Genomic DNA, 25359 nt, shown 5'->3' with positions numbered 1-25359 from the left:
TAGTCAAAGGCAAATGAATAAGAATTTTGCAAAGCATTTTAAGATTTGAAATTTTCTCCCCCTGTTTCAAATGCTTTTCCTTTGACTAAACAAAACTCCCCCTAAAAGAGATTCTCCTCTTAGTGTTCAAGAGGGTTTTGATATATCATTTTGAAATACTACTTTTCTCCCCCTTTTGAACACAATAGGACACCAAATGAAAGTATTCAACACTTAAGTTTTTGAAATTGGTGGTGGTGCGGTCCTTTTGCTTTGGGCTCACTTCTCCCCCTTTTTGGCATGAATCGCCAAAAATGGAGTCATTAGAGCCCTCGAAGTGCTATCTTCCCCTTTGGTCACAAATAAATGAGTTAAGATTATACCAAAGACGAAGTCCGGTCTTTTTGCCTTGGGCTCATTTCTCCCCCAAAGACGAAGTCCGGTCCTTTTGCTTGATGCTCATGCTTGAAGTATTGGCGAAGTATGAGTTACGGAGTGGAAGCCTTTGTCTTCGCCGAAGACTCCAATTCCCTTTCAATATACCTATGACTTGGTTTGAAATAGACTTGAAATCACATTAGTCATAGCATATAAAAAAAAGGTATGATCAAAGGTATAGAAGAGCAATGTGTGCAATCTAGCAAAAGAAGTTCCTAGAATCAAGAATATTGAGCTCATGCCTAAGTTTGTTAAAAGATTGCTCATCAAGAGGCTTGGTAAAGATATCGGCTAATTGATCTTTAGTATTAATGTAAGAAATCTCGATATCTCCCTTTTGTTGGTGATCCCTTAAAAAGTGATACCGAATGGCTATGTGCTTAGTGCGGCTATGCTCGACGAGATTGTCGGCCATTTTGATTGCACTCTCATTATCACATAGCAAGGGAACTTTGGTTAATTTGTAACCATAGTCCCGCAGGGTTTGCCTCATCCAAAGCAATTGCGCGCAACAATGGCCTGCGGCAATATACTCGGCTTCGGCGGTGGAAAGAGCGACCGAATTTTGCTTCTTTGAAGCCCAAGACACCAAGGATCTTCCCAAGAACTGGCAAGTCCCTGATGTGCTCTTCCTATTGATTTTGCACCCCGCCCAATCGGCATCCGAATAACCAATCAAATCAAATGTGGATCCCCTAGGATACCAAAGCCCAAACTTAGGAGTATAAGCTAAATATCTCAAGATTCGTTTCACGGCCGTAAGGTGAGCTTCCTTAGGGTCGGCTTGGAATCTTGCACACATGCATACGGAAAGCATAATATCCGGTCGAGATGCACATAAATAGAGTAAAGAACCTATCATCGACCGGTATACCTTTTGATTCACGGACTTACCTCCCGTGTCGAGGTCGAGATGCCCATTAGTTCCCATGGGTGTCTTGATGGGCTTGGCATCCTTCATCCCAAACTTAGCAAGAATGTCTTGAGTGTACTTTGTTTGGCTAATGAGGGTGCCCTCTTGGAGTTGCTTGACTTGAAATCCTAGAAAATACTTCAACTCCCCCATCATTGACATCTCGAATTTCTGTGTCATGATCCTACTAAATTCTTCACATGTAGACTCGTTAGTAGACCCAAATATAATATCATCAACATAAATTTGGCATACAAACAAGTCATTCTCAAGAGTTTTAGTAAAGAGTGTAGGATCGGCCTTTCCGACTTTGAATCCATTTGAAATAAGGAAATCCCTAAGGCATTCATACCATGCTCTTGGGGCTTGCTTGAGCCCATAAAGCGCCTTAGAGAGCTTATAGACATGATTAGGATACTCACTGTCTTCAAAGCCGGGAGGTTGCTCAACATAGACCTCTTCCTTGATTGGTCCATTGAGGAAGGCACTTTTCACGTCCATTTGATAGAGCTTAAAGCCATGGTAAGTAGCATAGGCCAATAATATACGAATTGACTCAAGCCTAGCTACGGGTGCATAGGTTTCACCGAAATCCAAACCTTCGACTTGGGAGTATCCCTTGGCCACAAGTCGAGCTTTGTTCCTTGTCACCACACCATGCTCATCTTGCTTGTTGCGGAAGACCCATTTGGTTCCTACAACATTTTGGTTAGGAAGTGGAACTAAATGCCATACCTCATTTCTAGTGAAGTTGTTGAGCTCCTCTTGCATTGCCACCACCCAATCCGAATCTTGTAGTGCTTCCTCTACCCTGTGTGGCTCAATAGAGGAAACAAACGAGTAATGTTCACAAAAATGAGCAACACGAGATCGAGTAGTTACCCCCTTATGAATGTCGCCGAGGATGGTGTCGACGGGGTGATCTCGTTGGATTGCTTGGTGGACTCTTGGGTGTGGCTGTCTTTGTTCTTCATCCTCCTTGCCTTGATCATTTGCATCTCCCCCGTCATCTTGAGGTGGCTCATTTGATTGATCTTCTTCTTCATCAACTTGAGCCTCTTCCTCATTTTGAGTTGGTGGAGATGCTTGCATGGAGGAGGAAGGTTGATCTTGTGCTTTTGGAGGCTCTTCGGATTCCTTAGGACACACATCCCCAATGGACATGTTCCTTAGCGCGATGCATGGAGCCTCTTCTTCACCTATCTCATCAAGATCAACCTGCTCTACTTGAGAGCCATTAGTCTCATCAAACACAACGTCACATGAGACTTCAACTAGTCCAGTGGACTTGTTAAAGACCCTATATGCCCTTGTGTTTGAGTCATAACCAAGTAAAAAGCCTTCTACAGTCTTAGGAGCAAATTTAGATTTTCTACCTCTTTTAACAAGAATAAAGCATTTGCTACCAAAAACTCTAAAATATGAAATGTTGGGCTTTTTACCGGTTAGGAGTTCATATGATGTCTTCTTGAGGATTCGGTGAAGATACAACCGGTTGATGGCGTAGCAGGCGGTGTTGACCGCCTCGGCCCAAAACCGATCCGAAGTCTTGTATTCATCAAGCATGGTCCTTGCCATGTCCAATAGAGTTCTATTCTTCCTCTCCACTACACCATTTTGTTGTGGTGTGTAGGGAGAAGAGAACTCATGCTTGATGCCCTCCTCCTCAAGGAAGCCTTCAATTTGTGAGTTCTTGAACTCCGTCCCGTTGTCGCTTCTTATTTTCTTGATCCTTAAGCTGAACTCGTTTTGAGCCCGTCTCAAGAATCCCTTTAGAGTCTCTTGGGTTTGAGATTTTTCCTGTAAAAAGAATACCCAAGTGAAGCGAGAATAATCATCCACAATAACTAGACAGTACTTACTCCCGCCGATGCTTATGTAAGCGATCGGGCCGAATAGATCCATGTGTAGGAGCTCCAGTGGCCTGTCGGTCGTCATTATGTTCTTATGCGGATGATGAGTGCCAACTTGCTTTCCTGCTTGGCATGCGCTGCAAATCCTGTCTTTCTCAAAATGAACATTTGTTAGTCCTAAAATGTGTTCCCCCTTTAGAAGCTTGTGAAGATTCTTCATTCCAACATGGGCTAGTCGGCGGTGCCAGAGCCAACCCATGTTAGTTTTAGCAATTAAGCAAGTGTCGAGTTCAGCTCTATCAAAATCTACCAAATATAGCTGACCCTCTAACACTCCCTTAAATGCTATTGAATCATCACTTCTTCTAAAGACAGTGACACCTACATCAGTGAATAGACAGTTGTAGCCCATTTGACATAATTGAGAAACAGAAAGCAAGTTGTAATCTAAAGAATCTACAAGAAAAACATTGGAAATAGAATGGTCAGGAGATATAGCTATTTTACCAAGCCCTTTGACCAAACCTTGATTTCCATCTCCGAATGTGATAGCTCGTTGGGGATCTTAGTTTTTCTCATATGAGGAGAACATCTTTTTCTCCCCAGTCATGTGGTTCGTGCACCCGCTGTCGAGTATCCAACTTGAGCCCCCGGATGCATAAACCTACAAAACAAGTTTAGTTCTTGACTTTAGGTACCCAAATGGTTTTGGGTCCTTTGGCATTAGATACAAGAACTTTGGGTACCCAAACACAAGTCTTTGACCCCTTGTGCTTGCCCCCAACGTATTTGGCAACTACCTTGCCGGATTTGTTAGTTAAAACATAAGATGCATCAAAAGTTTTAAATGAAAGATTATGTTCATTTGATGCACTAGGAGTTTTCTTAGGCAACTTAGCATGGGTTGGTTGCCTAGAACTAGATGTCTCACCCTTATACATAAAAGCATGATTTGGGCCAGAGTGAGACTTCCTAGAATGAATTCTCCTAATTTTGCTCTCAGGATAACCGGCAGGGTATAAAATGTAACCCTCGTTATCCTGAGGCATGGGAGCCTTGCCCTTAACAAAGTTGGACAATCTTTTAGGAGGGGCACTAAGTTTGACATTGTCTCCCCTTTGGAAGCCAATGCCATCCTTGATGCCCGGGCGTCTCCCATTATAAAGCATGCTACGAGCAAATTTAAATTTCTCATTTTCTAAGTTGTGCTCGGCAATTTTAGCATCTAGTTTAGCTATATGATCATTTTGTTGTTTAATTAAAGCCATATGATCATGAATAGTATTAACATCAATATCTCTACATCTAGTACAAATAGACACATGCTCAACAATAGATGTAGAGGGTTTGCAAGATTTTAATTCTACAACCTTAGCATGTAACATGTCATTCTTAGTTCTAAGGTCAGAGATAGTAGCATTGCAAACATCAAAATCTTTAGCCTTAGCAAGCAGTTTTTCATTTTCAATTCTAAGGCTAGCAATGGAAGCATTCAACTCATCAATCCTAGCAAGTAAATCATTATCATCTCTAGGATTTGAAGTTGAAATATTGAAAACATGTGAATCAACCTTAGCATTTAAACTAGCATTTTCATTCCTAAGGTTGTCAATCATCTCACGGCAAGTGCTTAGCTCACTAGACAACTTTTCACATTTTTCAATTTCAAGAGCATAAGCCTTTTTAACCTTAACATGCTTCTTATTTTCCTTAATAAGGAGGTCCTCTTGGGAATCCAAAAGGTCGTCCTTTTCATGAATAGCACTAACCAATTCATTTAGTTTTTCCTTTTGTGCTATGTTAAGGTTGGCAAAAAGAGAACGCAAATTATCCTCCTCATCACTAGCATTATCATCACTAGAAGACTCATATTTAGTGGAGGAGTTAGATTTAACCTTCTTTCGCTTGCCGTCCTTTGCCATGAGGCACTTGTGGCCGACGTTGGGGAAGAGAAGTCCTTTGGTGACGGCGATGTTGGCGGCGTCCTCGTCGTCGGAGGAGTCGCTTGAGCTTTCGTCGGAATCCCACTCCCGACAAACATGGGCATCGCCGCCCTTCTTCTTGTAGTACCTCTTCTTTTCTTTTCTTTTCCCTTTCTTGTCGTCGCCTCGGTCACTGTCACTGGATATAGGACATTTGGCAATAAAATGACCGGGCTTACCACACTTGTAGCAAACCTTCTTGGAGCGGGGCTTGTAGTCTTTCCCCCTCCTTTGCTTGAGGATTTGGCGGAAGCTCTTGATGACGAGCGCCATTTCCTCATTGTCGAGCTTGGAGGCGTCTATTGGTTGTCGACTTGGTGTAGCCTCCTCCTTCTTTTCTTCCGTCGCCTTGAATGCGACGGGTTGAGCTCCGGATGTGGTGGGTTCATCAAGCTCGTTGATCTTCCTTGGGGGTCATTTTTGTATATCGACGATTACCACGAATTAATTGAACTTGAGTTGGGTTAAGAAAAATGAGAGATCTTAGAATAACCTTAACCATTTCGTGGTCGTCCCATTTTACGCTCCCGAGGTTGCGCACTTGGTTCACCAAGGTCTTGAGCCGGTTGTACATGTGTTGTGGCTCTTCCCCTTTGAGAAGCCGGAACCGACCGAGCTCCCCCTCGATCGTTTCCCGCTTGGTGATCTTGGTGAGTTCATCTCCCTCGTGGGCGGTCTTGAGTACATCCCAAACCTCTTTGGCGCTCTTCAACCCTTGTACCTTGTTATACTCATCTCTACTTAGAGAGGCGAGGAGTATCGTAGTTGCTTGAGAGTTGAAGTGCTCGATTTGGGCCACCTCATCCTCATCGTAATCCTTATCCCCTATTGATGGTACCTGTGCACCAAACTCAACAACATCCCATATACTTTTGTGGAGTGAGGTTAGATGAAATCGCATTAAATCACTCCACCTAGCATAATCTTCACCATCAAAAGTTGGTGGCTTGCCTAATGGGACGGAAAGTAAATGTTTAGATGTACGAGAGTAGTGCAAGGGGATCTTACTAAACTTCTTACGCTCTTGGCGTTTAGAAGTTACGGAGGGCGCATCGGAGTCGGAGGTTGATGTTGATGAAGTGTCGGTCTCGTAGTAGACCACTTTCCTCATCCTCTTTTCCTTGTTCTTACTCCGATGTGGCTTGTGGGAAGAAGATTTTTCCTTCTTCTCTTTGTGGTGAGAAGAGGATTTCTTCTCCTTCCCTTTGTTGGAGGAGATCTTCTTCTTCTCCCTCCTTTTGGTGCGGGACTCTTCCGATGAAGTGCTCCCTTGGCTTGTAGTGGGCTTTTCGCCGGTCTCCATCTCCTTCTTGGCGTGATCTCCCGACATCACTTCGAGCGGTTAGGCTCTAATGAAGCACCGGGCTTTGATACCAATTGATAGTCGCCTAGAGGGGGGGGTGAATAGGGCGAAACTGAAATTTACAAATATAAACACAACTACAAGCCGGGGTTAGCGTTAGTAATAAAGAAACGAGTCCGCAAGAGAGGGCGCAAAACAAATCCCAAGCGAATAAGCAAGTGAGACACGGAGATTTGTTTTACCGAGGTTCGGTTTTTGCAAACCTACTCCCCGTTGAGGAGGCCACAAAGGCCGGGTCTCTTTCAACCCTTCCCTCTCTCAAACGATCCACGGATCGAGTGAGCTTTCTTTTCTCAACCACTTGGAACACAAAGTTCCCACAAGGACCACCACAAGATTGGTGTCTCTTGCCTCAATTACAAGTGTGTTTGATTGCAAAGAATGGATCAAGAAAGAAGAAAGCAATCCAAGCGCAAGAGCTCGAAAGAACACAGGCAAATCACTCTCTCTAGTCACTATGGCGTTGTGTGGAGATTGGAGAGGATTTGATCTCTTTGGTGTGTCTAGAATTGAATGCTAGAGCTCTTGTAGTAGTTGTGAAGTGGAAAAACTTGGATGCAATGAATGGTGGGGTGGTTGGGGGTATTTATAGCCCCAACCACCAAACTTGACCGTTGGCTGGGTGCTCTGTTCGATGGCGCACCGGACAGTCCGGTGCCTCCTGCCACGTCATCACTGCCGTTGGATTCGACCGTTGAAGCTTCTGACTTGTGGGCCCGCCTGGGTGTCCGGTGCACACCGGACATCTACTGTTCCTTGTCCGGTGTGCCGGAGTGGGCGCGCCTGCCATCTGCGCGCGCAGAGCGCGCATTAAATGCGCGGCAGAGAGCCGTTGGCGCGGAGAAGACCGTTGCTCCGGAGTCGCACCGGACAGTCCGGTGCACACCGGACAGTCCGGTGAATTATAGTGGACTAGCCGTTGGAGTTTCCCGAAGCTGGCGAGTTCCTGAGGCCGACCTCCCATGGCGCACCGGACACTGTCCGGTGTACACCGGACAGTCCGGTGAATTATAGCGGAGTCGCCTCTGGGAATTCTCGAAGGTGGCGAGTTTGAGTCTGAGTCCCCCTGGTGCACCGGACATGTCCGGTGGCACACCGGACAGTCCGGTGCGCCAGACCAGGGGTGCCTTCGGTTGCCCCTTAGCTCCTTTGTTGAATCCAAAACTTGGCCTTTTTATTGGCTGAGTGTGAACCTTTTACACCTGTATTATCTATACACTTGGGCAAACAAGTTAGTCCAAAGATTTGTGTTGGGCAATTCAACCACCAAAATTATATAGGAATTAGGTGTAAGCCTAATTCCCTTTCAATTACCAGTAGTGAAAGACGATTAGGGCCGTTGAGACAGCCGCCGTCCCAGGGCCGTGAGTGCTCGCTGCTTTCCCGTCTTTCCCTGTTTTCCCGTCCAGTCCGCGCTCCTCCTCCTCCCGGTCCTCACGCTCGCCGCGCTGGTCATGCGCGGGGGCGACGGCGGCCACCACCTCGCCCTCCTGGCGGCCGCGGCGGGGTTCGCCCTCGCCGCCGCGGCCGCCGTCGCGCGGCTCCGCGGCGCTCGCCCGCGCTCGCCGGCGCTCGAGGCCTCCGTGCGGTGGTTCATCGGCGAAGATGACGACGAGGAGCAGCGGGACCGGAAGCGGAGGGCGGGGCTGGGGCTGGGGCTGGGGCTGGGACTGGGGCGCCGCGCGGAGGTGCGGGAGGGCGTCGAGTTCTACAGCCACCTGTCTAGGCTGCCGTTGGGCATGTAGTCGTACACCAGGAGAAGCTCGCCTTTCCGCCGGCAGTAGCCGAGCAGCTGCACGACGTTGCGGTGACGCAGGCGGCCGATGCTGACCACCTCCGCGACGAACTGCTTCATCCCTTGCCTCGCGTCGTGCGACACGACCTTGACGGCAACCTCGGTCTTGGACGCCGGGAGAACGCCCTTGTACACGCGCCCGAACCCTCCGACGCCGAGGAGGTGCTTGCTGTCGAAGCCCTCCGCCGCGTGGAAAAGATCCTTGTAGGCGAACCGGTGCGACCGGTGCGGGCCGAACTCCACCTCCCACTCCTCCCGGAGCTCCGCGTAACGGAACCGCCGCCACGCGAGGAAGGACACGCAGGCCAGCACAGGGTGCTTGTGCTTCTTGTTTTGTTTATTGCCCCCACAAACTCGTTCAGAAAGTTGATTTTGTTCTGCAATGTGTACATTCAGGTCATGGATCAGCGCAACAACAAATGTTTGACATTGATTTTTGATAATGGTAGGCCAGGAGAGTTTCACAATAGCATCCAAAATCCTCAAAACAAGCAGTCTGAGGAAATCGGCACAGTACATACATGGAAACTTAAGTGGTTCTCTGAAGAAGCGTCTCTGAAGTTCATTTCTGTAATTAAGGCTCTCTACTCGACAGCAGCAACTTCGTCTTTACATGTAAAGTGTATATCCTGATGATGTCGGTTATTGTAGTTCTACGGTGATTTCATTCATTCTTTTGTGGTTTGTCCATGTAGCTGTTAATATGTACAGTTTGATAGTTGGGTTCTAGGTTTGTGTTTGTTGTATTCTTTGTAGTTATTAGATGAAGTTGTGGTTTGCCCAACGTCGCGGCGTAACTTAAGTGGTTTTCCCACCCTGAAGTTGTACAGAACAGAGCTAGAAGTGAGTGTAAGTGAATGGGGTTGCAGTTTTGGCAACGGGCGGTTTCGTAAAGTTGGTTCAAAACCTCAGGGCGGTTTCGCCGATGAACCACCGCACGGAGGCCTCGAGCGCCGGCGAGCGCCGCGGAGCCGCGCGACGGCGGCCGCGACGGCGAGGGCGAACCCCGCCGCGGCCGCCAGGAGGGCGAGGTGGTGGCCGCCGTCGCCCCCGCGCATGACCAGCGCGGCGAGCGTGAGGACCGGGAGGAGGAGGAGCGCGGACTGGACGGGAAAACAGCACTCACGGCGCTGGGACGGCGGCTGTCTCAACGGCCCTAATCGTCGTTCACTACTGGTAATGGCGTGATCATGTCCATTTTAAAGTGTGGGTTGTCCTCTAGTTTTCCATAATAGAGAATCCCTCGCCTACGCCTCCAAATCGTCGAAGCCGCAACTGAGGACATCCATAATGGCAAATTTCTCAACAATAAGGGTCCGGTCAGGCAACCAATCAAGCCCTTAGACCAACTCCAGCAGACTCCCTCTCCGTATCCCTAAAACGCGCGGCCAACACATTCTCTCTCCTCTCCGTGTCCGTCTCCGTTTCCAGCAACACTCCCCATCCCACTCCGTATGCAGTCTATGACACCTGGGCCCGCCAGCAGGCGCGCGCGCACGCAGAGAGCTGCGGAGAGGAGAGAGAAAGTGTAGAAATGGGGAGCGCAGGGACACGGCGTCCATTTTACGGAGAGGGATGCGGAGCCTGCTGGAGCGCGCAATAGTGCCTCAGACCGTGCAAAATGGGGATACGGAGTGGGATACGGAGTCTTGCTGGAGTTGGTCTTAGTTTTTTGTTAGACTGTCTTCGGCATGTAGTGTAAAATAGGGGACGCAGACATTATTTGCAAAGTATAATTTGAAATATCGGATGTGATAGAAAATCTGCTGAAGATAGTCTTAGTGTGTGAAACCTGCGCTAGGGCACAGAGCTGGTGTCCTAATGTACGCCCTCCAAAATATGTGATACAAGTCATGCTTGAAATATGGAAAAAAAGTCTATATAACTCTCGTCTTTAGAGCATCTCCAATAATGCATTAAATAAATATTATATCTTCAATTATAAGACTCAACTCATAAAAACAGCTATAACATTTTCCTAATTTTTTTATCAAAAAATATAGAGCAAACCATAAAGTTGATATTATGTGTTGTTTGAAATAGTAGACCACAGTCGACGCGGGCAGATGTTTATAGTACCAAACTACCATCCCTCGATTATCCACTAAGATGAAGGGGAAGAAGATGATCTAAAATGGCACCAGTAAGAAGACAATGATCAGCAAGCGGTCGCGATGCTCTCCAAAAACCTAACCACCCTTACATCCGGTGTCGATTCGTGAGTTCTCTTTCCACACTCCATACACGCAGAGGACCGAAACTAGAAGATTCGGATTTAACCCAACCGAGAAGTGAGAGGTGACTTTGTACTGTTGTATTCTATCTTGTGCTCATGTCATAAGAGTTAGATATAGTAGAAGTTATAGGAAGACTAAAAAGTCACTATATTGCACACTCATTATCATGTGCATTGTATCTCCATTATATCTTAGATTAGCTGTTAACTAATCTATTAATCGATCCAAGTGGCAAAAAAGCTACTCATATAGGACGTACATGATCGATACAACGGTACGCTACGACAGGGACTAATAGACCTGACGGTCCTAGACGGTCCCCAAAAACCCCAAAGGTCTCGAACGGGCACCGATTAACAAGAACGCACCGATGAGCCGAAATCCCTGATCGATCCTAAAGAACTCCGAAACTCCGACGCCTCCAAGGGCTTCTTCCTCCCGATGGCCCCGAATGACTGTGAGGGCTAGTTTAAAAAACTCAAATTTTCTTTAGAATTGGAGGAGATTGTAGGAGAAATGAACTAATTTTCCCTCTCAATTCTAGGGGGGGGGATTTGAGTTTTCAATCGTGAAGGCTGCGAGAGGGCTCACTCAAATTTATTTAATTAAATAAATACAAATGATACTTGTATGGTTGTATCAAATCTAACAACGAGAGTTCCAAAATCAAGAGATCTTGCGAAATAGCAGCTGTAGTCGTAGGACTTCTCTTTGGGGAATGAAAACCATCACTGTGAGTACCTTAGTAATCATATGACTGACGCATTTATATAGGACGACATAATTGCTGGTGCTAAAGAGTGAAATCAAATGACATTAAGCACTGAGAAATAAATTAAAAAATACTTATTATTGGTAGCAGATGTAGCATTACAAGCAGACCAAACTTAGGAAGTTGTCCATTCTTTCTCAATCATGTAGCAGTAGTTAAGATTGATATCTCAACAGATACTAAAAATGATGCAGATAATATACAGTACGTAACTTAATCTAGAGAAGTACGTGCTTGACTTTTGGAGGAAGATGAACTACCACGTTCTTAGACCTTGCCGACCAGCAGCCGTGGTTTCTCTGACGACAATGTTGTGTGCCAATGCCAAACGAATAGGCAGGAAGAGTGGTAAGTTCGGATCAGAGGACTCGTCCTGGTCTTCATTGGGGTTATATGTACATGGTCAGTTGGGAGATGATGGCAGGGGAAGAGGCACCAGATGCCGTGGTCTGCATTCTCTTTGGTGTTCGTCTTCTGAGTTTCTTGATCTGTGTGGATCTTGAAGGACCTCGTGGGGCTGTACCGGCGGCGTGACAAGCGACGTCGTGCGGATCTCCATGGTCGATGCTTGCGGATCCTTGTGCGGACTGCGGTGCGTCAGCTTCCACTTGCACTCCAGTTGTGTGAAAGTCATACTGCTTGATGAAGTCTAGAGGATGGAGACTTGCGCTAGTTACTATATACGCGTGTGGATATAATATTTTGATGCATGTAGAATTTGCTTGTGTATCCACCTTAATCTCTTAATCTATTGTGTATATAATATATTTATGGATAGATACGAATTCAAACAAGACCTAAAGTCAGGGACGGACTCAGCGGGTGGTCCATATAGATCACGACACACTCCAAGATTACATAGGAGTAGTTAGCACAGTTGTTTAAGTGTTTATATCTTGAACTTGGTATTAGAGGTTTGAGTCTTGATAATCTCTATTTTTTGTTTGTTTTTTTATATTTTTTCTAGCACACTCTAAGCATAGCAGTTGGATCCATCACTGCCTAATGTTGATCCATATACAGATAGATCATCCTGAGTTTGTCCAGTTGGTCGACGATCGCGTCCAGGTACATGACTACATCACTCGTCAGGTACATTGCTATGACGCTATCACTCGTGATTGTAACCGTAGAAATTCTATAGTAGTCTCCACATCATATTGAGAAAGTAAAAGAGTAAAATGCACCTGACTAAAGGTCTCTAAAATTGACTCAGTTGGGTTCACAAACTAAAATAAATAAATAAATAAATAAATAACTGTTTACCTTATTTATCAATCTGTCATTAATTCTCAAACCTTCGAACTAAAAAGGTGATAATCTAGATTCTTAATCTCCTGTTGCGTTAGACTAAAGATCTAAAACTCATCACGTCACCACCAGCTGCCGACCTGAAAAATCTCTCCATCTCTCTCCTTTTACGGACGACTACATATATACATGACCAAACAAACGACCCGACTGGTAAGCACTATGCCTTATTCATATGTAGCAATCAGAAACTATACGAGAAAGGAACAGATAGATGAGCCACAAACATCTATTTCATACAGTCATTCTAAAGCAAAGATCGGTTTCCAGAGAACCATTTCTCATGCGACAAGGGCAAAACCTCCCTGAAACCTAGACACCGGATAAGTATTCGGTGCACCGAGGCACCGAGCAGTAGGTTTACTTCCGCGACATGCAGATTACAGCGGGTTTACTTCTGGAACAAGGAGATTCAACAGCGACATCGTGAAATCATCTTAAGAGCTGTCCATCAGGTTCTCCGTTGAAGTTGGGTTTACCCTGCCATCACTATTGTTATCTCGAGGGTTAGCTTCTGCTTTCCTCTCAACTCCAAAAGTGAAATTGGTGGGGCGATCATTTGGGTTGAATCGCTCGAATATGGATGGCATGGTCGTTTGGTTGAACACAGGCGTTTGCATGTCACCTGCTGGTTTTGTATAACCAAATCCAAGAGAAGCAAATGATTCAGTGGGAACCAAGGTTTGAGTACTGGGTCCGAAAAGCTTCAGCTCATACTCCAAAAGCTCCTTCTGAGAAGCTGCATAGAAGAAACATGTTATAATTACCTAATGACAATATAAATGTGAGAGTCAAAGTTTATGTACTATGTGTGTTCTTTTTCCTTTTCCTTTTTTGTGTGCGGCGTGGGGGGTAAGGGGACGTGAAAGCTGCTATATTCATTCATAATGTATTAATCTAGTCTCTGAAAAATTGCTAACAGAGATACGAACTACACAATAAACTAAACAAAGTAGTTTAGCAGTGCTTATTCACTGTGTATATAGAGTAGACTGCTGTCAATTCAGGTGAGAAAAAATGTTAACATTTGATAGGCAAGGAACCAATGATTCATAATGTAATAGAGACGGTGTCTTAATTAGTCAACAAGCTTCAAAGGGTATGAAGCTAACCATCTGTCAGTTGAACCTGTGGTCTTCGATCTTTCACCCATTGAAAAGATTGTGCAAGTCTCCACCCTCTAGACTTCATCAAGAAGGCTGCAACAATAGCAGCAGACCTAACAAAATGTGTTCCAAAGAAGTATTCGTCAACAAATCGCAACAAAGCAGACAGCGTAAAAGCTAATAGAAGTTCTTCACAAGCAATTAAGTACCTGTTTTTTCCAGTCATGCAATGAACAAGAACACGCGATTTATCTCTTTCACATTTCTCTGAAATTGCAGAGAAGGAAATCACAATACCATATTAGTGACAATAAAGAGGTATAATAGCTCAGTACTTGAGAAGTATATTACAGCCCCTTCCTTTTTCCATGAAAGTAATTTTTATCCGTGGAAACTTCAGAAAGAAGCATGTGGGAAGAAGGCTTATGTACAAAATACAAATAAAAAAGAACCTGGAACACAAAAGTACATATACAAATGTCCATCCCAGCTTAAAAGAGACAACAACCAGGTTGAACGGAAGAAACAAATAAAAAACAGGTACAAATAAACCCATTACTTCAACAGGCAGGTAGAAAAATGGAATTTGTTAGGATGACATGCAGAGGACATCTACTCGAGTTCAATCAGGTAGCAACATGCTTTTTACAGGGGCAACTCTACAAGGAAAAATGTAGTTCACGACTAACTGTACACAATTCCACTCCGAAATGCTGAAAGAGCAAACAGATAATACCTAGATATTGGTTTGCCTCATCAAAATCCAAAGGCCTGTCCCGTTGAAGACTGTGATATGTGAATGAATTCTTGTACAGATTGTGGCAATCAGGCACAGTCTGTTAAGCAAATACTAAACATAGTAATTAATCTTCAATTATCATACTGAAGCAAGTGCTAAACAGTCAAGGGCAACATCTGATTTTAACAGTGAGGCAGGAATATACAAAAGGTTGACTGTCAGGTACCTGAGCCTACAGATTCACAAGATAGTAACCATATTGAGAAACTAGCCAGAAATAATAATAGACGTGAACATGTTGTACATCATCAACATGACAGCAACATAACTATTCCCTCTGTCCCAAATTAGGTCGTTTTTTTTCTTTTGTAGTTACATAGCTTTTGCTCCGCACCTAGATATATGCTATGTCCAGATACATATGTATCTAGAAAAGCCAAAACAGACTATAATTTGAAACAGAGTATGCCACTGAACCAAACAGCATCCATCTATCTACTATGAAGATTATATGTCAAATTCAACTAGCAGTTGTAACATGGTTGACATTTATGGAACATAATGAACCATACTTAGCACCGTGTCACGAAAATTAATTAGCATCATTCCATAACCATCACGCCTGTTCCAAATTATCTCAGGTGAACAATCAAGCCACTTCCATATCAGGTCCTGTTAATTTCTGATACCATAGGAATACTAGTCGAATAAGAAGCTAAATATGCGTAATCATCACCGCAGGCTACGCCTCGTTCCTTAAATATTCGCTAACTACCAATTATCACAAGTGAACTGGTTTTCTTCTTCCTAATCAATCAAGCTCCACAGTCCACATCATTCAATTGTCAAATACCCCTGTTTGAGTTTCGCATCCAGTTTAACTGTTCAAATAAAGTCCTCATATTAGTTGCCTTCCCATGTTCTGCTTGTTCTTTCTTCACTTGAACCCGCTTTCCACTTGAGTAAATAATTAACAAGACTGTACAAAAACACATTCTCGTTCTGTTTGCTATAAACTAAACCTACAAATGTAACCTTTCAAGCAACAGCAGTACAAATTAATAGTCTGTGGTCTATCCTGTAGAAGATGACAAGCTATAGATTGACCAAACTGTCCTGAATAGACCATGGATGGTCATAAAATGCCAAACCCTAGATAGCGCCAGCGGTACTGTACTGCTATCGCTCACCAGCTTCTTTAGTTCTATTTGGACGGGGAATCGATCTCCAGCTTTGAAGACGCCGGATTTAATAATCACAAACAAGGAAGGGGATGTGGATCATCTAGAAAATAGGGCTTGAATACGTACATTAAGGATGTGGGAGATACTGAGCGTTCTGAGGACCTCGGAGCGTGAGGCGTTGTCGTAGCTCCCGAGGAAGAGAAAGTCCTTGAGCACCTCTGTGGGGAAGGCGGACTCGTGCCTCGACGGGGCGCCCTCCCCGTCCGACGGTTTCCAGCGGTGGCCGCACACCCCGCATACCTCCCCCTCCTCGTACTTGTGGTAGTGCCCGCAGATCCCGCACGGGTTCTCCCGCTCACGTTTCCTCATCGCCTACCTTCCCCTCCCCCGCCGCCGCCCGGCGATGCTAGGTCCCGGTGACCGGCAGGAGGCGGGTGGTCGTGCGGGTGCCTAGCTCGGATCCGGGTCGACAAGGTCGATTTTGGGTTTTGAGCTTGAGTTGTCCAGGAGAAGAGAAGAATAGCTGATGAGTGATGAGTGACGAGTGATGACAAACAAATCGGTGGGGACGGGGATGTCCGTGGGAGGTGGGACCGCCTCGTTATCCGATCGTACGGATAGCTTCACGCTTGAGGCTTGACACGGATTTGTCAATTGTCACGGGCTGCAACTGACCGAGGCGCACAGATACCAGCTAGGGATGGCGCGGCGGTCGAGAAGAGTGAGGAGGCGCGTGTGAACGAGGAAGATGACGGGAAAGAGAGAAGCGTTTTTTTCATCTACAGTGATGAATAATTTCTCTCAACTCTATCAAACTTGGATTTGATGGAGCAGCTCTTGTGCTCCAATTCGGTGAATCTAGTGTTAGATTCACTGTTTTGGTGAAGCAGACCTGGATGGAGCTGTTGGGTAAAAAAAAATGCTACTAAAGTTAGATCCAGGCCCAATTTTGGTGAACTTGAAGTTAGTGGAGCTCTAACAAGTATGCCCTCACAAAGAAATAGATCGAATAAGTGTGTGCAATGTGAGGGGGAGATTGCGGCTAAACCCTAGCTTTTCTCCGAATTATGATCAGTCCTACTCAATGTGTGGATAGAACGATGGAAGAGTTAGAAAAGAGATGAAAAAGAAACGATAGTTCGATGCTACCGTTAGATAAATAAGGGTCTACTTACTTCGTAAGTTAAACTACGAAAAAGCATCTAAGGTGAAAAAACAAGGACTAGATAAAGGTGTTTGGTTCAGATTTCTACCATTTTTAAAGCAAAAGCAAGTTCTAAAAATAGAACCAAACACACTCTTAGTGCTGGTTTGATGACCAAGAGAAATAAAGAGAATCTATAAAGGAGAAATCTCTTACTATTCAATTGGTCACCAAATTAGTCTTTAAGAATATCTTCAGCAGCTTACTCATACGCATATTCAAATTACACTATAAAAACAGTGTAATGTATAGTAAAAAATGGTGAAAATTAGTGTTTTTATTACTCATTGCATCTATATGATCATTCAAAACATTGTTTTACACCTTTTTGCACTATACATTACACTATTTGTATTGTAATTTGAATATAGGTATAGGTAAACTGCTGGAGATATTATAATGGGTGTGGCATGAGTTAGCAGGCCGATGCTGATAGATTGCATGGCAGACTGTATCACATTGAACATGGTCCGAGCCTCCGGGGTGATGGCGAAGACAAATATCATTATTGTGACTTGATAATCCAGTCCTAACTCAGCTAAAACCTATCTAATTACAACATTACAGTCGAGCACAGAACAAATAGAAGGGGAAACGGAATTAATTAGGAACTCAAGATTATCAATCTACATAAAGTACAACTTCACGATTATACCTCCTGTGTTCTAGGATTCTCTTACCACACAGGGCGACAGTGGATTCCTGCAGAATTTAGTAACCCTTACGTCAGCAGGAACGTAACTATTTTTGCAGAAAATGTGGTGAAACCTTCTGTCCTTATTTGGGAGCGAGTGTAATAGAGGGGATTGAGGGGGCTAGAATCCCTTACTATTCAATTTTCAATAGTAAGGAATCCTAACCCCCTCCATTACACTTGCTACCAAACAAAGCCTGAACAAGACTGGAGTAGGTCTGGTGAGCATGTTTCCAAGGGGCATAGAATAAACATCCTGTAAAAATGGTTGGCGATGGCTAAATGTATAATGTTATCCAAGAGAATGTCGAGAACACAGTTGATCACTGATGTTGGTAAATAAATGGTAGATTCAGCATAGTTCCATCTGTGAAAAGATTTAAGATAAAGTAAGATACAAATACAATCCAAAAGGCCATAGTAGAAAGTTTGTGTTCAGAGATGGGGGGAAAAACATGTGCTGCAATAAATACAGACCATTAAAGGTCGCCTAAGCATAATTGTAACCATGAGTTCAAATAAGCTAATGTGATTGGCATAGCCAATTAGCCATAATGAGTAAAAAATAACTCAGAGCTACAAGCATCGATTTCAAATAATGTAGTTTAAAAGAATCACTATTAGCATAAATCAAAACAGGCAAGATTTTCACAGACATAAGACTTCCTAACAACTGGTTTGGTTAGAAACACACCTGAAAAAAAAACGAAAATTGGTGCAACCTCCTACTAAATTAGTTTGCCTTTTCTATTGCTTCTGTGTCACAACCCACTGCTTCATCTTCATGAAAACATAAAGTTTTGTCCTTTGGGTGAGACTACATTACAGCCTGCCTGATTTCTCTTCATATAGTTCTCTGTTGGGAGATTTCCTGACTACATTTTCAGTTGACCCATTTGGATGTTGTGTTTGATCTGTTGGAATTCCAGCATTAGCGGTGACACACACATCACCAATTGAAGAGGATTGTTCGGGGGGCTTTTCTTCAGCAACAGGACTGCCGCTTTCAGCTACTGGTGGTCCATTGTTGGTGTCCATTCCCATATCTTGGATTATATGTGCATGTGGATCAGAAACTGCATCGATCTGGCTGGCCTTCTCTTCAATACTATCAATGTTGCTTTGCTGTACAGATGTTCCAGTATTGCTAGTCATCTTCACGTCAGTGATTTTATGTGCCTCAGAAGTTATTTCACCGGGGAGATTTTCTTCAGTACCGAAGTTGCTGCATTGATCTGTTGCTGTTCCTGTGTTGGTAGTCGTCCCCCCATCTTTCACTTTATCTGTCTCAAAGGTTGATTGTGTCCTGGGCTTTTCTTCACTAGCACCAACCTTTGTTTGTTCAGTTTCAATTGATGTTCCACTACTATCAACCAATTCCTCATCTCTACTCACAGAGGCCTCATAGTTCACTTCAGACTTGACCTTTGCTTCAGCACCGGAAATTTCTGTAGTATACTTACCATGCATGATATCATTTGCGGAATCTGCAGGGTTCAAAGAGGAATCACTTCTCAATCTTTTGTTAAGAGGGGATGATCTCACAGCTGGTTGTATTGTAGTATTGCACGGTTGCCCAGTTCCTTCTTTTCCAATAGAGAACATTTCAGCTTTAACAACTCTTGATGGTCTCAAGGTAGAAACTAATTGTGATTGTGAACCAGCCGTGATGGCACTCAGTGCCAATACATTACTGTTGGGTGCTGTGCTACCACCTTGAATAGAGATTGGTTTCATAAGATTCCCATTTGCAGCCAACTTTTGGTGATTTTCCTTTGAAGCCATGTTTTCTGCTGATCCCTGCAAAGAAAGCTGTGCCCCACCACCAGGTGGAGCAGCCTTTGATGCAACTACAGTTCTTGTAACCTTGCCATATTTTGGTGGTAAGGGTTTGCCCTTACTCTGAGTCAGGCATGCAGAACAATGCCACTCAGCTTTAGGGACACCCTTATTGCCATACTGCTGAAGGCATTTCAAATGTACTCCCCTCTCACAAGCATCACAAACAAGTAAACTGTCTGTACCAATGATAACAACTTTGCATATTTGACAACTCAAGCGAGAATGCATGTAATCAGTTGATGGTGGAGTCCAGCTAGGATTGTTTGCAGGTTGGTGCAGAAACTGTTGAACATTCTTTGCTATCTCATTGTGATTGATGAAAGTAGGTGTAGCACGATGCCCCGTAGCAGGATTACCTGCCATGGCTTGAACTGTCACTGGTTTTGTGTCCTGGTTTTTCACCATCTGATTGGAAGCATTTACACTGGACCTAGCAGATGCATCTACAGTTGACTTGTTTGAGTGGACAACAGTTGCTGCAGCCATAAGCAACACAGACAAATTAATTTGTGAGCAAGATTAATGAAAAAGAAAGCATCTGCTAATTCTATAATCAGGGATATATAATGCCCTTCCACCTCTTGTGCACGGGGATATGCAAAGATTGGAACTAACAAGTGGCAGTTTGATAAATTAAGCACAATTTTCCAAAGGGAATAGCGTTCAGAGGAAAGACATAGATACTACGGTAAAAGACGAAATCAGACATAGATGCTGTGGTAAAAGACTAAAAGTCAGACAGCTTGACAATTCATAGCCATAGTAATTTTCATACAAATGTTGTATTTATATTATGTGCTCACTCCTGACCAATAAAATAAAACACAGGAAGGGTGTATTTCTAATAGCCAAAAATTTTGGCCCATCTTATTTGCAGCTTTGAGCAGTGTACAGACTCATTGAATGTGCAGTGAGATCAGATCCAAAAGCTATCAACATGCATCCAGAGCCAAGTAGGCATCTTATTTACAATAAGCTAGAGTAAGAAGTGCCTACTTTTACCCAAAAGATAGATAGATAAATAAATAAACAAATAAATAAATAAATAGGAGATGCTGCAAACAGTAAGACTAGAAAATACCTCCAGTGTGTGCTAAATTCAGAGGACCACTGACATTTTTGTCCGATTTAAGGTTTGATGGACCAGAATAGAGTACAGGAACAACCGATGAGTTGGAAACTGGTTTTACAGGAAATGATTCTGGTGGTTTCAAGGTAGCTGGGGATGTAGAGGTTAATGGGGCACTAGCGGTTATAGATGGAACTGGTGGGTCCCTAGGAACTCCAACACCAAACTTAGTAGCCCCATTCAAACCATGGAAGTCAGACATTCCACTTGAAACGACTGTTTGAGGTGCGCTAACTGTTGATTGCACTGGAGCTTCCTTCACTTCTTCCATCTGTAAATAAATGGAACAGTCAGATGGTATACATACATATGTTTTGCACTGACACTAATTTTTAAGTTGGAAATATTGTAAACAAAAACACACTTAGAAACCGCTTGAGCTGGAAAAAGTGACAACAAGATAACAATAATCAATTATTCAAAGGGATCCACACACAAATAGTAAGTTCAGCATACACGAGACAACTCTAGTTGCAGACATACTAATTCTACAATAACAAGTAACCGAAACATAAACATTTGCTCGAATGATCATGATAAGTAAATATTCCGAGACACTGCCAGGAACTCTCCAGGAGCGAATAAAATGTGTTGAATTAGAATACTACAAGAGGAACAGAGCATATCAATATACAAGCAGTGGTCCAAGAATCTGTGGAATCATTATTAGCTAACGTATCATTCAGAAGCGATAGCTTGCACCATGCAAGCAGCAGTGTCATGCCATACAAGCTAATAAAGTCCAATGGTTATACAAGCATTCTCATATCGCAATTATCACCTCAGTTGATATTTTCAAAGCTCATACCGATGGTCAGTAAAGTGCGCGGGAATGGGTGTAAACGAGAAAGAGTTAGCAAAACCTTGCGCTTAGTAAGCATAAGCCTATCGGCGATGGAGGCCTTGGGCGGGCGAAACCCCATGGCAGCTGGGTCCTTGGCGCGGTTGAGCCCGAGATCCTCGACGACCGCGCGCACCGCCTCCACCGAGAACAGATCCTTGGGCCGCACGGCCCCCTCGGCAACGGCGGCGGCCAGCGTCTCCCGTGCCTCGGCCGCGAGTGCCCGCTCCGCCGCCGTGGGCTCCATCCCGCCGCGCACCTCCCCGGCCGCGGCCAACACCATCACGATCTCCGCCACCCGCCTCAGCCCCGCGCCATCATCGCCGCGTCTCCGCTTCTGCGCGGCACAAGCGGGCGACGCTGCCGCCGCGGCGGCGGGGGCGTCCCCCATCCCCGAGGGAAACGCGAAACCCTAGGGGGAAGAAGTAGAGCCGGAGCCGGCCGGCCGGCAGCGCCTCCGGAAGGTTCGAGAAGCCACTGGAAGTGGAAGTTCCGGGGAATTCAAATGCCCCCCGCTTTGGCGCTCAATTAGACGCGGGAAGGAAAGGAAGTGGGTTCGGGAGTGAGATGGCGATGAGATGGGCGAAGCGGAGGGGGGAGACGAGACGAGGGGGCTGGCGATGAGGGGGATTATAGTCGCAGGTGTAGGAGTAGAACACAGCAGAGCACGTGGAATTGTTTTTTTTTCCATCGTCTCTGTTTGCGGATTTATGAGCGGTGGAGTCCTCGGTCGGGTTGGTGGGTGGGCCAGCCTGGGTGTGGGCTAAATGGACGGCGGGGAGACAGCGAGGGAGGTATCATCTATGGCGTTGGTTAGTTGGGTATTGGGGTTATTCGGCCTGCGTTGGTGACTGGGCCTCGCAGGCTGGGCGAAGGTTGTGATTGTGAATATCATCGATCACGATTTTTTTTGTCAACAGTAAAAATGAAAAACAAGAGATATAGAAAACATATTTCTCGGAGATCTCAACCAGTCTCTCTTCAACCACTACGAGCGCTGAAAATAATTGTGTTTGGAATGCCTTGAGGTTCCAACTTCAGGGTGGAGTAGTAGTTTATAATATCAGTTTAAATAGTTTTTAAAATATTTTAGTCTAAATAATAAATAAAATAACTTATTTAAATGTTTTCTAAATCCTTACCGTTCTAGCTCCATGATTTTCTAGAAAACCTAATGATATGCTACACTAACTCCACCAAATTTTTTAGAGCTGAAGCTATCCAAATAGTGCCTTAACTCAAACTTTCCATCAGTTTTTCTATCCACGCCTTTCATCGAAATTCTCACGCACTATTAGAATACATCGAGCAGTCCATCCTGCTAACCTCTGACTTGCCAACCACTGTCGCGCCCCACTCATGGCGCCGCCTTTACCTCCCCTCATCGACAAGCGCGTTGAATCGTTGTCGCGACTCTCCGCCTCCATATGTCTATACAGACAACATGGCAAGAACAACCAAGGGAAGGGAGCAGACGCCACCGCCAGTGATGCATGGTTGAACAACCGACTCTTCGCCACCCTGCACATCTGTGAAATGCATGATTGGACAATCGACTCTTCGCCGACATGCACCTCTGCAAACATCGGGGCAACAATAGTCGAGGGAGAGGAGGAGGCGTGACGTCGATGTGTGGCTAAATAGCCGAGAGAGGAGGAGGAACTATGGATCATGAGTTTAGTTTAGTAATGTATGTTGGGAAAAATTGTAAGATATTGAGATCAATGATAATATATGTATGCTTTATTTTTATGTAGTCGTTGTGTGCTAACATATTATCAAATATTTATATATAGACATAATGCATAGACGTATGGTAGTATGAGATCATGGTGGAGAATTTTTCTTTTTATTTTTGTTATTTATTATGATAAGCTATAGATTTATTATATAGAAAGGTAAAGCCCTCAGAGTGGTATAACTCATATAACTGTTCATATGGTTTGCTAACACTCCTTTAAAGGAATACTGCAACTAACTCATGTCTAGTTAAAACTCCAAGAAAACTCAATGAAAAAATAAAGAAACAGTGCATAGAGTTGCTTCATATATTACACTTATGACTTATTGCCTCCTTAAAACCATTTGTGAGAAAATCTAGTAAACACACAGTAGAAAAAATAGTACAATTGTTGTTTTAAGACAATTACAACCTTCAGGCTATATAGCTTACAATATTCATGGTGATATAGTAAGCGCTAACTGAAAGGGAATTAGGCTTACACCTAGTTCCTAAATAATTTTGGTGATTGAATTGCCCAACACAAATCTTTGAACTAACTAGTTTGCCCAAGTGTATAGATTATACAGGTGTAAAAGGTTCACACTCAGCCAATAAAAAGACCAAGTTTTGGATTCAATAAAGGAGCAAAGGGGCAACCGAGGGCACCCCTGGACTGGCGCACCGGACTGTCCGGTGTGCCACCGGACAGTGAACAGTACCTGTCCGGTGCACCAGGGGACTCAGACTCAAACTCTTCACCCTCGGGATTTCTCGGAAGCCGGCGCGCTATAATTCACCGGATTGTCCGGTGTGCACCGGACATGTCCGGTGCTCCAAGAAAGCGCGGTCTCCGGAACTCGCCAGCCTCGGGTTCGCGTAGCAGCCGCTCCGCTAAAATTCACCGGACTGTCCGGTGTGCACCGGACTGTCCGGTGTACCAGCGGAGCAACGGCTCTCTTCGGCGCCAACGGCTCCCTGCGGTGCATTTAATGCGCGCGCAGCGCGCGCAGACGTCAGACTTGCCCATGCCGGTGCACCGGACATCAAACAGTACATGTCCGGTGTGCACCGGACACCCAGGCGGGCCCACAAGTCAGAAGCTCCAACGGCTAGAATCCAACGGCAGTGATGACGTGGCAGGGGCACCGGACTGTCCGGTGTGCACCGGACTGTCCGGTGCGCCATCGAGCAGACGCCTCCAGCCAACGGTCAAGTTTGGTGGTTGGGGCTATAAATACCCCAACCACCCCACCATTCATTGCATCCAAGTTTTCCACTTCTCAACTACTACAAGAGCTCTACCATTCAATTCTAGACACATTCAAAGAGATCAAATCCTCTCCAATTCCACACAAGGGTTTAGTGATTAGCGAGAGAGATTTGTCGTGTTCATTTGAGCTCTTGCGCTTGGATTGCTTCTTTTCTTTCTCACTTGTTCTTGTGATCAAAACTCCATTGTAATCAAGGCAAGAGGCACCAATTGTGTGGTGGCCCTTGCGGGGAAGTTTTGTTCCCGGCTTTGATTTGAGAAGAGAAGCTCACTCGGTCCGAGGGACCGTTTGAGAGAGGGAAGGGTTGAAAGAGACCCGGCCTTTGTGGCCTCCTCAACGGGGAGTAGGTTTGAGAGAACCGAACCTCGGTAAAACAAATCCGTGTGTCACACTTCATTATTTGCTCGCGATTTGTTTTGCGCCCTCTCTCGTGGACTCGTTTATATTTCTAACGCTAACCCGGCTTGTAGTTGTGTTTATATTTGTAAATTTCAGTTTCGCCCTATTCACCCCCCCTCTAGGCGACTATCAATTGGTATCAGAGCCCGGTGCTTCATTAGAGCCTAACCGCTCGAAGTGATGTCGGGAGATCACGCCAAGAAGGAGATGGAGACCGGCGAAAAGCCCACTACAAGCCACGGGAGCACTTCATCGGAAGAGTCCCGCACCAAAAGGAGGGAGAAGAAGAAGAGCTCCTCCAACAAAGGGAAGGAGAAGAAATCTTCTTCTCACCACAAAGAGAAGAAGGGAAAATCTTCTTCCCACAAGCCGCATCGGAAAGGCGACAAGCACAAGAGGATGAGGAAGGTGGTCTACTACGAGACCGACACTTCATCAACATCGACCTCCGACTCCGATGCGCCCTCCGTCACTTCTAAGCGCCAAGAGCGCAAGAAGTATAGTAAGATCCCCCTACGCTACCCTCGCATTTCCAAACATACACCTTTACTTTCCGTCCCACTAGGCAAACCACCAACTTTTGA

At 44.9% G+C, this 25359-nt stretch overlaps 2 protein-coding genes across 3 annotated transcripts; both read right to left on the bottom strand.

Annotated features, from left to right (window-relative positions):
• Positions 1-12625: 12625 nt before the first annotated feature.
• LOC100285381 (dual specificity protein phosphatase 4) lies at positions 12626-16311 on the bottom strand. Its single transcript, NM_001158274.2, has 5 exons — positions 15799-16311; positions 14486-14585; positions 13959-14016; positions 13756-13862; positions 12626-13382 (listed from the first exon to the last, which is right to left on the bottom strand). The coding sequence occupies exons 1-5, from the start codon at positions 16039-16041 to the stop codon at positions 13081-13083; spliced, it is 810 nt and encodes a 269-aa protein (NP_001151746.2). The 5' UTR covers positions 16042-16311; the 3' UTR covers positions 12626-13080.
• Positions 16312-17360: 1049 nt separating this feature from the next.
• On the bottom strand, positions 17361-22056 carry LOC103627658 (PHD finger protein At3g20280). Of its 2 annotated transcripts, XR_002262528.2 has the most exons (4): positions 21405-22056; positions 20494-20812; positions 18265-19888; positions 17361-17937 (listed from the first exon to the last, which is right to left on the bottom strand). XR_002262528.2 is itself a non-coding variant. In XM_020538675.2 (3 exons), the coding sequence occupies exons 1-3, from the start codon at positions 21771-21773 to the stop codon at positions 18393-18395; spliced, it is 2184 nt and encodes a 727-aa protein (XP_020394264.1). In that variant the 5' UTR covers positions 21774-22056; the 3' UTR covers positions 17972-18392. The 2 variants fall into 2 exon arrangements, 1 of the variants encoding a protein (XP_020394264.1); XM_020538675.2 differs by lacking the exon at positions 17361-17937 and having other exon boundaries at positions 17972-19888.
• Positions 22057-25359: the final 3303 nt, after the last annotated feature.

Source organism: Zea mays, chromosome 5, assembly GCF_902167145.1.
Source record: "Zea mays cultivar B73 chromosome 5, Zm-B73-REFERENCE-NAM-5.0, whole genome shotgun sequence".
Taxonomy (NCBI): Eukaryota; Viridiplantae; Streptophyta; class Magnoliopsida; order Poales; family Poaceae; genus Zea; species Zea mays.
Note: the sequence above shows the minus strand (reverse complement) of the source record. Positions and strands in the feature narration are given on the sequence as shown.

Bases quoted from the DNA above. Each gene is read 5' to 3' on its own strand.
- LOC100285381 (NM_001158274.2), bottom strand. From the start codon at position 16,041: ATGAGGAAACGTGAGCGGGAGAACCCGTGCGGGATCTGCGGGCACTAC. The intron at 14,586-15,798 runs GTACGTATTCAA...TTTGCTTAACAG, and splicing joins GTATCTCCCACATCCTTAAT to ACTGTGCCTGATTGCCACAA. The intron at 14,017-14,485 runs GTATTATCTGTT...CTGCAATTTCAG, and splicing joins TGAGGCAAACCAATATCTAG to AGAAATGTGAAAGAGATAAA.
- LOC103627658 (XM_020538675.2), bottom strand. From the start codon at position 21,773: ATGGGGGACGCCCCCGCCGCCGCGGCGGCAGCGTCGCCCGCTTGTGCC. The intron at 20,813-21,404 runs GTTTTGCTAACT...ATTTATTTACAG, and splicing joins TTATGCTTACTAAGCGCAAG to ATGGAAGAAGTGAAGGAAGC. The intron at 19,889-20,493 runs GTATTTTCTAGT...TTATGGCTGCAG, and splicing joins GAATTTAGCACACACTGGAG to CAACTGTTGTCCACTCAAAC.